The sequence below is a fragment of the Furipterus horrens genome, unplaced genomic scaffold (genome assembly GCF_987537825.1).
Source record: "Furipterus horrens unplaced genomic scaffold, mFurHor1.1.pri manual_scaffold_11, whole genome shotgun sequence".
NCBI lineage: Eukaryota > Metazoa > Chordata > Mammalia > Chiroptera > Furipteridae > Furipterus > Furipterus horrens.
The window spans coordinates 100,010,038-100,022,656 of record NW_028327181.1 but is presented as its reverse complement, the minus strand read 5'-3'; the positions used below and the strand labels follow the sequence as shown (position 1 = coordinate 100,022,656).

General features: G+C 65.3%; 1 protein-coding gene across 1 annotated transcript; it reads right to left on the bottom strand.

The window, feature by feature from the left end:
* Positions 1-4,505: 4,505 nt before the first annotated feature.
* On the bottom strand, positions 4,506-12,619 carry ENDOV (endonuclease V). Its single transcript, XM_090257600.1, is given in 10 exon segments — positions 4,506-5,188; positions 5,190-5,268; positions 5,972-6,045; positions 7,209-7,337; positions 7,665-7,733; positions 8,503-8,615; positions 9,455-9,494; positions 9,643-9,777; positions 12,115-12,364; positions 12,564-12,619. Coding segments are annotated over 10 exon segments (1,266 nt in total). The 3' UTR covers positions 4,506-4,867.

Genomic DNA, 12,619 nt, shown 5'->3' with positions numbered 1-12,619 from the left:
GGCCGGAGAACCGCGCAGACCCAGGCCTGGGTCCCCAGGGCCACTGGCAGCTGGCTGCCACCGGCTCCAAGAAAAAAATAAATTCGTGGATGGCCTGATGTTTTTAATGTGCCAAGAAGAGGACTGTATTCCCATTGCAGCATCTGGGGGATCAGTAAGTAATGGGTGCACAGAAAATAAACCAACCCTAAAACACAGGAAGTTATGAAGTCCAGGAAAAACAAGAGGCTCCACCAGACGGGCCGCAGTGGCTCACCGCACGTCCTCAGCTCGAACAGTGTGTGCAAAGAAGTAACGGCGCACGCGCTGAATTCCAGTTCAACCAAAGGAGAGGGTGGGTGGAGGGAAGGCATGCGAGGGTGCGGCCCAGGCAGCACGGGAGAGAGCTCTCAGCAGGAAGCAACTTATAGAGTAAAAAACACAGTGACATTGTTAGCGTGCTCTTTAGAATACAAACAAAAATCGGCTGGTGTGGCTCAGTGGGCTGAGAGCCGACCTGCGACCCCACAGGCCACAGGCCACCAAGTCGATTCCCGGCCAGGGCACCTGCCTGGGTGGCGGGCCAGGCCCCCGGTTTGGGGGCGTGTGAGAGGCGGCCGATGGATGTCTCCCATGTCGGTGTCTCTCTCCCTCTCTTTCTCCCTTCCTTCTCTTCTCTCTAAATTAAAATTTAAAAAAAAAAAAAGCCCCAAACCAGAAAAAGTAAAATTTTGCCTGAAAAGGGGCAAATTCCAGGAAAGACGAGGTTTCCATCACCAGTCATACACTTATGACTTTGGTAAAAATCATGTGACATCTCAGTGACAAACGCTCCTGCTCTCCATTGGCTCTGCCACCCCAGGGACGGGCCTGGGGAGCTGTGTCCTCTCCCAGGGCAGGACCCTATGTCCGGGGCTCCGGCCACCCCCACCCCCCCAGCCTACCCTAGTCGCTCCAGGTCCGCTCCCCCCACCCCTCCTGCTGTGAGTCCACCTCCCCGCCCCTTCCCTGTTCTTCGCCCCATTGGGCTGGGAGGACCAGGCAGAGGGGCTCAGCCCTGTCCAGCACCGCCGCTGTGCCCTGGCCCCCCTGCACTGCACCCCACCCCCAGCGCCTGCCATGGTGGCAGGAAACTGCGAGAAGTTTTCCTGAGTCCTGGGGAGGTGAACTGGGGACAGCGGGCCCCGCTCCATCATCGCCATGACACCTCGCCTAATTACCCAGCGTGCTATTCATTTGGGTGTCAGCGCCGCCGCATGCCTGGGCCTTTAATTAATAATCCAGTAAAACTCCACTCTGGGCCCGGCCAGGCAGTGCAGCAGCGACTGAGGGGGTGCGCCGGGCCCGTGAGGACCCCCACGCCCACCTCCAGCAAGTGCAGAAGCCGCGCTGGAACCCAGGGCTCTGGGTCCTCATCCCCAGCCACTCCCACCCGCCCAGAGGGCCCTTTAGAGACCCCACCAGGAGGTAGGAAAACAGACCCTGAGCTGGGGCTGCAGCGGGGACTGGGTCAGACCCAGGCTCAGAAAGGCCGGTGCTCGTGGCCAGAGGGGGGAGCAGGGGGGGGGTCTCTGGGACAAGCAGACCTTGGTGGGGCCTCATCCCTGGGACTGTCCCAAGAGAGGAGGGTGGGCATACTGATGCCTCAGTACGACCTGCAAAAGCCAGGCAAACCCAGCCCTGGGCCACCACGCTAACAGGACTCTGTCTGGACTGACGTGAATTATTAAGTGGTTCAAGACGTATTCTTGGCTCTGGGGCGGGCTGTGGTCTGCGAAGACGGCCATCACCTCAGCGCTATTTTTATGTTCTGTGGGAAGGCGCCGAGACGCCACCCCACTTAGGCCCCCACATGCCCTCTGAACGAGTGTCCCCAGTGTCCCTGGCTAGGTCCAGATCCCACCTGGGCCCCTCCCGTTGCTTCGGCGCCCCTCATCCCTCCTCCACTTGAACCCCCACCTGGCCCATCCCCAACCCCACCTCATCACTGACATGTCAGGGCAGAGGGTCTCTTCCTTGAAGCTGCAGCTCAAACTCTTAAGGTCCAGACCCCGCCCCTCCAGGCCTAACCCCTCACTGCCCACTGGGTCAGGTGCTGCCCCTGCTACCCTCCAGTGGGCCCCCCAGAACCCACTCCCGTGAGGATTCGGTGGGGTCCTAACTGGTTTCTGATGGGCTGAGACCTGGGCCTTTGTGAGCCTGTCTGCTTGGGGACCCCAGCCTTCTGGGGGTCTGTCAGGGTTCTGCCCTCCCAGCCCCCACTAAGCCCCCGCGGGCACCTGGGGGGCGCAAGGCTCCTTTGAGCCCACTCACACCAGACTGACCCAGAGAAAGAACTCCAGTTACTAAAGTCAGGAGAGGAAGTTGGGCCACCACCGTCACCTTTACAGAACCAGGACGAAGATGTGAACAATCATAAGCTGACTCATGAGAGAATCTGGATGAAAAGGACAAACTAATTCCTAGAAACACTCAAACCACCAGCTGACAGAAGAAACAGAACATCTTCTTAGACCTGTAACGAGAGGCTCACTTAGTAATCAAGCCACCTCCCGACAGGACCGGGCGGCCAGGTGGCCTCCCTGGTGACTGCTACCACAGTCCTCAACAAGGATCAGCCCCGATCCAGAAAACCGGGGAGGGGCCCTCCCCAGTGACGGCAGGAGGCTGGCACCACCGCAGGGTCAGAGCCAGACACGGGCCTCGTGGGGCAGCTGCAGGCCAGCTCCCTCCGCTCACCGGCGTGGAGACCGGGGCAGCCCGCACTCGCAGGACCGAGAAAAGATCGCGCGCCACGACCAGCTGGGACTTAGTTCAGAAATGCCAGCGCGGCTCAAAGTTGACCATCAGCTGATGTAACACAATGACGGACGACGACGACCACTTCCACAGACGCAGAAAGTGCGTTCGACAGAACCCTACAGCCCCTGTGACAGAGACGCTCGGCACGCTGGGCGGGGGTCGTGCCCACGGAGGAGGGCGTCTATGCAAAGCCCACGGCCAACTCCACCGCCAACGGAGAGAGAAACAAGCCGGGGGTGTGCACTCCCTGCTCCCCATTGAGCTAGTCCTCATGATGAGGAAAGAACAGGACCTCCCAGGCAGCGAGATGGGGCAGGAAGAAGCAGAACTGTCTAGTCACAGATGACACGCTCTGATGATGGAAAACTCTAGAGGACATGCACAATTAGAGCTGATAAATGAGCACACAAAATCCCCGATACAAGATACAAAAATCAGCTGTATTTCCATACTGTAGCAATGAACAATCCAAAAATACAATTAATAAGAAAATTCCATTTACAGGGGTGTCCAAAAGAACGAAACGTGTAGCCGTAGATTTAACACGGGAAGCGTAAGACCCGGACGCTGAAAAGGATGAGGCGTTGCTGAAAGAAACGGAGGAAGACCAAGCAGAGCCCACGGCGTCCACGGTCGGAGGACGCCACCCGGGGGGCCACGCCCCCTCTGCGGAGACGGATGCGCCGGCCTGGAGCCTGCGGGGAGCTGCCGAGCACCGACTGGCTGCGCACTGCGAAGTCGGGGCGCACCAGGCCACGGCGCTCCTGGACGGACACAGGAGGGAATCTGTGTGGCCTGCGTTAGCCACGGTTTCTTCTGACGCAAAGCACACGTGAAAAGGAAAGATACACTGAACTCCACCAAATGTAGGAAGTCTCACGCACCTGAAGTCAAGGGACTGAGAAGACCAAGGGGAGACAACCCCCAGAGACCATCTTTACAGATCACGTGACCGACCGGGTCTGGATCCCAGAACACACAGAGCCCTGACTGCGCGACAGGATGGCTGCCCTTTCAGGGGGGAGGGATCTGCGGGACGCTCTCCCCAGACCTGCGCGTGGCCAGGAAGCACGTGGAAAGGGCTCCACGTCGTTCAGTTAGGGAAGCGCAAATGACAGCTATAATGGGGGATTTTGCCCAACTAGGATGGCCACATTGGAGACAGGTGGCAACAGGTGTCAGTGAGGACGTGAGGAGCCAGTGCTGTGCGCTGCTGGTGGCACCATAATCAGTGCAGCCGCTGTGATGACGGCTGGTCCTCGCTGTGAAAGCCACCAAGAGCCAGAAATTCCGCTCCTGGGCATCCGCCCGACTGCTGCACACACAGGTTCACACCAACACTGCACATCAGTGTCCACGCAGCCCTGTCCCCACCAGCCCCAAAGGGAGACCCCAAGCAGGCGCCCACACAATGGGATTAGCCCTCGGCCGTGCACAAGGAAGCACCGGCTCCCGACCTGGCACGGGCGGCCTCAGGAACGCTGTGCTGAGGGCAGAGGCCGGACACGCAGGCGGCACACGGCGCGACCCGGCCACACGAGGCTCCCGGAACAGGCGAGCCTGGAGAGACAGAGCCACCAACGGCGGCCGGGAGCTGCGGGGTCGGGAGTGCAGGGCGTCTGCTGCGGGGACAAGGTTTCACCACCCGTGGCCCGGGGAAGCTCTGGGCCGAGAGCCGCGCAAGACCCCGAGACCACCTAACCGTACACTTAAGTCAGTGCGTCTCAAACGGTGAGCCTTACAGCTTTACTCTCAAAAGGAAAGAAGAAAAAACCCTACTTGGGAGTTGTTTGCAAACGTACCTCCAGACTCGGGCCTGCTCCTCACTGCCGGGGAAGGGACGTGGGGGCCGGGGACCCCCTACAGGAGAGGACAGGCAACTGACGTTCCACACAGGCTGGGGCAGCATGAGGAGCCTGGGAGGTGACAGGACCCCCACCCCTTGTCCTTCTCTTCTGCAGGCAGGTGGCCTTGCACCCTGGTGGCCATCAACGCTGGCCCCTGTGGGCCCCCCCCCCCCCCAGAAGGCACTGCTGTCTGGGGTGGCAGGCTCCTGGCTCTGCCCAGGCCAGCAGGCACGAGGCCGTCAGGACGAGCCAGGTGTGCCCGGGAGGGCCGCCCACGCCGGCCGGGTTGGGCTGTGGGGCTGGCGGGACTCTGCAGAGCGCGTGCCAGGCGGCCCCAGGCCTTGGGCTGCGGCAGCAGGCAGTGCCCGCCCATCAGGCAAGGCTGCCCACGGCCGCCTCAGCGGCTGGGTGCTGTCCCCACAGAGGAGCCCCAGGGCCAGCTCCTGTCCTGAGGCCTGAGTCCAGAGTGTCTGGCTCCGCCTGCCCCCAGCCCTTGCCCTACGGCTCCTGGGCGCTGGGGTCGGTGGCTTTCGGATGTGTCCTGGGGCCTTGGCTGTGGGCCCTGGGGGGCCTGCCCTCACCCGGGGGCGCTTCGGAGCCTCTCTCGGGGCACGCCTTTGGCCTCTGTGCTTTCTGGCTCCTGGTAACAACATCAGAAGGGGCAGCATCAAACCCCAGAGCTTGAGGTCCCATTGCTCACTGGTGGTCCCTGAAGGCTGCCACTGACCTGGGTCCTCAGACCCAGCTGGCCTGCCCCACCCCTGGGAGAGCTCGGGGGTCCCAGCCGCACCTTCCCCCATTTTCCATGCCACTCAGCCAGGCCTAGGACAGCCACAGGCTGGGGGAGACGCATAAAGGACGTGCTTCTGGGGCCACGGGCTGGACCAAGGCGTGGCCTGCGGGCAAGACCAGGCTTGGGACCACACTGCCCGCCAGCACCCTCGGCCGCTCATCAGCACCCTGCGCCCCAGGGCCTGTCCTGTGCTCAGGTGCTGTCGGGGGTTAAAGGCCAGCTGCTGCCACCTATCCGTGGACACCAGGGTGCACCTCCCAAGAGCCCAGCAGGACGAGAATCCCGCGCCTCCTGTGCGGACCAGGACACCGAGGCTCAGAGCGTAGAAGACACAGCTGGTCGTGCAGGCAGGACGGGAGCGAACTGACTCCCAGGCCGTTTCTGCGGGGCCCCCACCGCAGGGCCTCACGGGCATGGGGCCCAAGGCAGGTGGGAGGTGGGCTCTGGGGGTTTCTGGACATGGCGTCTAGCCAGGCCCCCCCCAACCCTCAGAACACCGCACCCCCACCTGGCTGAGGACTCCTAACCGCTGCTCAGCCGTGGCACGCACCTCTTGGGCCCTGGGGCGGGGCCCCCGGGGGCCCCCAGGCTCCTGCGGATGTGTTCTCGTGAGCGGATGTCGGCCTGAGGAGAGGGGTGGCCTGAGTGAGGGCTGGGGGCCGCGGTCCCGAGCTGGCCTCTGGACAAGCCCTCCCGCACCACGCGCTCCCCCGAGGCCGCCGCAGGCCTGTGGGGTGAGGCGGCGCAGCCCTGGGGGTGTGCAGGTGCAGCCTGAGCCAGGGGAGCCTCTCCTGGAGGGTCTCCCGGCTCAGCTCACCCGTCTCCCTGTCCAGTGTTGGCCACGACCCTGTCCCCAGGGAAGTGCAGAAAAGTTCTTCCAAGTCCCCAGTGACGAGGGGCATGAGGGCCCCAGGTGAGGTCAGGGAAGACTGCGGGGGACTCAGCACCAGGCTGGCCCCGGGGCCCAGGACACACAGCCAGCCCCAGAGGCCTCCGCTTCAGTGCACAGGAAAGCGGGCAGGGCGGGCAGGGGCCGTGCCACGGGACGGCACTTAGGAGGGAGAGCCAACACATCCCCCCCAGCCAGGCACAGGCCCCGGGGGCGGCGGACAGAGGGCTCCGCCTCGCCCAGGAAGCAGGAGGGCAGCGCTGACTGCAGGCGGCCCCCCGGGAAGAAGATGGATGAGAGACGGACAGAGCAGCTGGACAGGGTCCACCCCCGGCAGAAGTGACCCGGCTGCCGGCTCCCTCTGGGCTAGACCCGGGGCCCTCCCTGCCTGGGGTGCCAAAGGCATTCTAGAAGGCCCTCCCCCCCCGGGGCGGGTCACTGTCCACTCGGGTGAGCTTGGCATGGAGGGGACAGACAACTGCTCCAATGCACCAGCGCATGGGAGTCCCAGGCTCTGAAGGTTTGGGGAGTAAGGAGTTCTTGAGTTTTCTCCCTCAAGCTCACACAAGGCAGGGAATGGAGGAAAGGCTCCCTGGAGCCAGGACACATGTCACAGGCTTGGCAAGCCCCAGGCAGACCTAGGCAGACCTACGACTCTGGATGGGGAGGGAAGTGGACTCTCAGGGAGGGTCTTGAGAAGCCACCCTGCAGGCCTTGGTCCTCAGCAGGGGCTGAGCCACGTCCGGTACAGGGTGTGGCTGCCACCTAGAGGCCACCCTGCAACCCAGCCGCCAGGAAGGCCCCAGGACCCGAGGAAGGTGGCGATCACCGGCAGCAGGGTGACTGGGCGCGCGGGGGCCAGACGGGCAGCACTGGGGCCCCGGGAACGGCCGCCCACCTGGCGCACGGGCTCCGGGACGCGGAACCTGCAGCAGCGGCGGGTCAGGCGCACGGCCACCTCCAGGCTAGTCTTGTGGCCCACGGAGACGTACAGGGGCTTGGTGCTGCGGCCGTGGCTCCTCAGGGCCTGGGGCGGGGAAGAGGGTCAGGGCACGGGGGCCGGAGGACTGACGGCTGGTCCGAGGTGGCAGGAGGAAGCTGGCGGGCGGTGGGGTACACCCAGCACCCTCAGGGCACCTCCCTGCTGCTTGTCCTGGAGACAGGGTGAGGTGACAGGGGCACAGAGGCCCCCTCAACCAGCCTGGGGTGGGGAGGAGATGAGGGTACAGGCACAGCCCCGACAGAGTGGGGGACGGCAGGGAACGTGGCTGGGGCCTGAAGCGTGGGTGCCTGTGCGCACGGACCTGGGGCCCTGCTGACCCTGGGCTGAAGGGCCTGCCTTGGTGGGACTCACCATGCCCAAGACGGCCCCGGAGCTTCCCGTCAGAGGAAACGAGTCTCCCCCGGCCCGCAGGAGGCGTAGCTGGAAGACAGGCAACACTTGACGCCACCCTTTCCCGGTAGAGCCGCTCCTTTTCACAGCCTGAGCGGCGTCGGGCGTAAAGAGGGGGATCTGGTCCTGTGTGGGCCGTGTCCAGGCACCAGCACGGCAAGGCCCCGGGAGCTGGGCCCCCCAAGTGTGGTGCAGAAAGCGGGGTGCAGCCTGGCCAGCCAGGGGGCTGAAGGCCCTGCTCCCCCCCGGAGAGCCAGAACCTGCCCCCGAGAGGCTGCATACTTCCCGCCCCATTCTCTCCTGCTAGAAAGTTGGGTGCTTTTGATTCAACGCAGCCTTTGTGGGTGGGGTGAGGTCCTGCCCGCTTGCATGGGTCTGGGGTTCCCAGGCACTGCCACGTACAGACGTGGGCCTGCCTGGGGCAAGGGGACGGACATGCCCACCACCCCACGAGGCTGCTGCCAGGGCAGAGCGAGAGTATCAGCAGCCGTCTGCAGAGGCCTGTCCCGCTCCCAGTGCCAGCTGCAGGGGACAGGGCAGGGGGATGTCCACATCGGGGGGCACCAAGGGCAGGGCCTGAAGGCTGGGGTTGGGCTCCCCAAGTGTCCCAGCCCTGCCCCTACATGGGAACACCTCCAGGGCAAAGAAGCTGGGCAAGGAGCTCAGCGCCCAGAGGGCACAGGAGGAGGGGGTCTTCCAGGCCGTAGGCCCGGGATCCGGGACGTGCCGGCAGGCAAGGGCGCCACAGAGCAGGGTGGGGTCCGGTGCCCCCCGGCCGCGCGCCCAGGCCCACCCTCACCTTGTCCTTGTGCAGGGCGTTGTTCTCCAGCCCGTCCACCTGCAGCAGTTTCTTGGCGACCCCGACGCAGGGCAGGTCAGTGAGGACGCCGAGGTGGCAGGCCACCCCGAAGCCTGTGGACGGGGGCGGGGGTGGGCAGTGAGCCAAGCAATCTAGGGAGGGTGTGGCTTTGGGGAACAAGCCAGAACCTCACCCAGTTTCCCCAAGTGAACAGAGTGCTGTCCCGGGCGGAGGGCCGAGGAGACAGGAACGCTGAGCCTGACCTTGGACATGGCCCCCTGCCCCGACTCCACGAGTGTCCGGCCGGGCGGAGGCGGCCTCCCCACCTCGGGAGCCCGTTCAGCGTGCTCACGGCACCCCGCCCGCGTCTGTTCTCACTCCTGGCCCCTTCTAGCTTCCTCTCCCCTCTGCGGCCAGTGCGCCTTCGTCCCCTCACCCCCACGGACACTCGGGGGCTCCCGCCACATGGCCGCGCTCCAGCCCGGCCCCACCGCCGCCCCTCTGGCGCCCTCTGCTGCCGGGCCTGGGGGTTGCGACCCGAGGGTCAAGCGCTCCTGCCCCTCCGCGCCCCGGGCCAAGGCTCCAGCGCCCAGAACCAGGCTTCCCCGCGTCCACTCCTGTCTGCTCCCGTCTGGTTTGGGGCAGGGGCCCGTCAGGACGCAGGGTGGGCTACGGGGGCGCAGGCTGGCTGAGCCCGGCCTGGGACTTCTGGGGGGGGGGGTCAGGTCTAAGTGGGGCGCTGGGCCTGAGATGGGCCGGCGGAGGGTGCTGGGGAGGCCGTGGGTAGGCAGGGAAGATGGGGGATGAGGGGAGGCAGGGTCTTCACTGGTGGGTCCTGACAAGGCAACGCGCCCAGAGAGTTGTCAGTGCCCGGCCAGGGCGGGGCGCAGGCGTCCCGAGGTCCCCCACCTCCCCGCAGCCCTCCCAGGGCACCTCTGGGCAGCAGAATCACCTCGGGGGTGGAGCACCCCATTTCCATCCACAAGGAGGACCTGGAAGAGCCACACAAAGAGCTGTGGTCAGCGACACTGGGGAGCTCCAGGAGCAGGAGGGGTGGGGCCCCCACCCTGAGGCCAGCTTTGAGGCCGGCCAGTCCCTGTCCCCAGGGCAAAGTACACCTCCCACCTGCGAGGTACCTGCCTGGGGCATGAGGCTCGGCTCCTTCTCCTGAAGCCGCCGCACAGCGTCCACCAGGAAGGGCACCTCCCGGAAGGCCAGGAAGCCAGACAGGTAGGGGGCCGTCAGGCTGACCATGCGGCAGTCCTCGTACACCACCTGTGCCCAGGCAGCCGGGTCAGGCCCCCAGCGGCCCCGTCACCTGTCCCCCGACACGCCCTCAGCCCTGCCCCCAGCTCCCGCTCATCTGCTCTCTGGAAGGCTTGAAGGACGCACGGGGCTGGGGAGTCGGCCTGCGGTGGAGCTGACCTCGGCTGACTGGGCACCCCCTGTGGCAGAGGCAGGGCCGTGGCCAGAGGGCCGAGCGCAGGCCCGTGGGCGCGACGGCAGGCAGGGCGGCCCAGAAGGAAGGGCCTCGGGGAGGGCACAGCCTCCAGGAAGGCGGCTCTGGCTTCGTGAAGACAGGTTTCAAATAACTCAGAAGAGGACAGGCGGACCCCAGAGCTGGAAAGAACAGGGGTGCCCCGGGACGGCAGTCTAAAAGGCAGCTGCAGAGCAGCCCGGAGGGAGGGAGATGGGTGGCAGCCTGGAGCCTGGGCCACAGGCGACAGGGTGGGGACACGGGTCTGAGCGCAGGGCCCCCAGGCCTGCGGGGACCAGCCAGAGCCTGCACAGGGACAGCTCCCTTCCCAGGGCTGTGGCAGTGGAGATGGCTCGTCAGGGAGAGACGCCCTGGCACACAGTCCTGCTGTTCCTGCCTGGAACGGGAAGGGACCTGCTTGGGGCACGGGGCCCCTCACCTCGGGTTGTCACTAGAATGTGCGCATCCTCCAGGCCCCAAATAAACCTCCTCCTCAAGAGCAGCGACTCCCCACCCACCCTACGCCCGGTCCTCGGCAACCGTGACCCTACTTTGTCTCCATGGACTTGCCGATGGATCTGCATTTCTACACGCACTTCCAGGCAAGTCTGGCTGCCGCGATCCTTGACTGGGCGCTGGAGAGACGCTGGACCAGACTTGCCCAAGATCCCTTCCCAGTCTAAGTGTCCCCAGGGCACGTGACAAAAGCTATGTCCAAGCAGGGGACACTCTTCTACTGGGTGCTGGGGTCACAAAGCAAGACAGTGTGACCCTACCTGGGGGACCTGCCGCCAGTGGGCAAGACGACAGGTAACCCGGTAACGAAGAGCCGCAACAGCACCCGCAGGAATGAAGGCTGAGGGCAGAGGCGGGGGGCTAACCCTGCAGCTAGGGACGGGGACGGACCGTGGAACGCGGGAACTGGGTCTGGAGACGTGCGCCGTCCTGATTATTGCTAGTGGCGACCACGCTTTCACTGCGGGCTTACCACGGGCGGGCTACGCTATGGCTTCCTCTGCCTGACCTCACTCACTCCTCACAACTCAGAGCTGGGTTTCGATACTTTCTCGTCTGGGGAGGGGAGTGGAGGCCTGCGGGGCTCAGTGGGAGGGGCAGAGCCCAGGTGGGAAGCCAGGCGTCTGTGCCCTTCACCCCCACGCCACCGCACAAGCTGACCGGGGCCTCTGAGGGCAGGGACACAGAGCAGGTGGTCAGGACGTTCTTGCTGAGTTCCGGTTAAGGCGCTTTCCAAGTGCAGGGCAAAGGCACGGAGGCGGGGGGGGCCATCTTTGGGTGCCCGGGCCCCCCAGGCTGTCACCTGCCAACAAGCCCTGCGCCTGCTGTTCATGCGTTCATCCACGTGTCTACTCGAGTGTCTCCTCTACGCCAGGCCGGAAGCTCGGTGCCGAGGCCACGATGGGGGACAAAACCACAGGGTTCCTTCCACCGTGGGACTTGCAGGCCAGTGTGATAAGGATGAAAGAGAGGATGCTGGGAGCAACTGCAGGTCCTGCAGCGTGACGGGGGGCCTTACTGAGGACCTCAGGGGTGGCCGAGACAGCTAGGTGAGGGGTGCTGCAGGTCAGGCCGGCGGCAGCAGGGCCTGCGCGGGGGTCCGAAGTCCTCTCTCTGCACGGGGACCGGGTGACCGCTGAGCCTACGGCGTGACTTGAAGCAGCGGTCAGACCCAGGAAGACCCTTACACCTCGCCGGTGAGTGTGAACTCTACGGAGAACGCACGGGGCCGTCTGCAAGGCACGAGGTGGCAACCTGGTCACACCTGCTTTTTGGGAAACGCGCGCTGCTGGCCGCATGGAGACGGAGAAGGGACCCCAGGGGCAACCCTGGGGGCCGGGACCGAGGGAAGACTCTGCCTGTCACCCGCAGGAGGGGTGACCGTGCCAAGGGGCAGCCGGGGTGCAGACAAGGGGACGAACGCCAGCACCTTCCGGAGGCAGGAGAAAAAGGGGGGCTGGAGTGTAACGGAGCTGGAAACCGGGCAACGGGGGCGGTTCACTGCGGGGCACCGGCGGGGCTCTGAGATGGAGGCCCAAGAGGCCTCCCCTTCTTCTTCGGAGACTCCCCAGCCCAGCAACGGCCCCTGCAAAGGCCCCACGGCCCGCGCCCCGGGTCACCTCGAGCTCAGGGTAGCTGAGCACCACCAGGGAGGCGCAGGCTCGGACACTGTCGCCCTTCACGAAGGACACATCCACGCCCCCGACCCGCTGCAGGCCGGAGAAGGCGGGGTCCCGCTGCCACGCCTCCGTGTCCCGGTCCACGACGCGGGCCTTCAGCAGGGCTTGCTCCCTGGGGACAGACACACGTCCAGCGGCGCCCGCACGCCCAGGCCCGGGGGTAGGGGCCCCCCCCTCCCCCGTCCGCCCCCTCCCCCGGGACCCCGGACCGGGGCCGGGAACGAGCGCCGCCGCCCCGGCCACTACAACTCCCGAAAGCCCTTTCGGCCGCGCGCCGGAAGCGGGCCCGGGCCCCGCCGCGCCGCAGCCGGGTGTTCCGAGGTGGCCGGCGCGGCGGGGAGCGGCGTCGCTCCAGCCCCAGGGTCTTGGTCGTTCCCCGGTCCCATTACCGTTTCCAGAGCGACAAGGTTTCCTCAGGCGGCCGCCCAGCCGCCTCCCGGGCCAT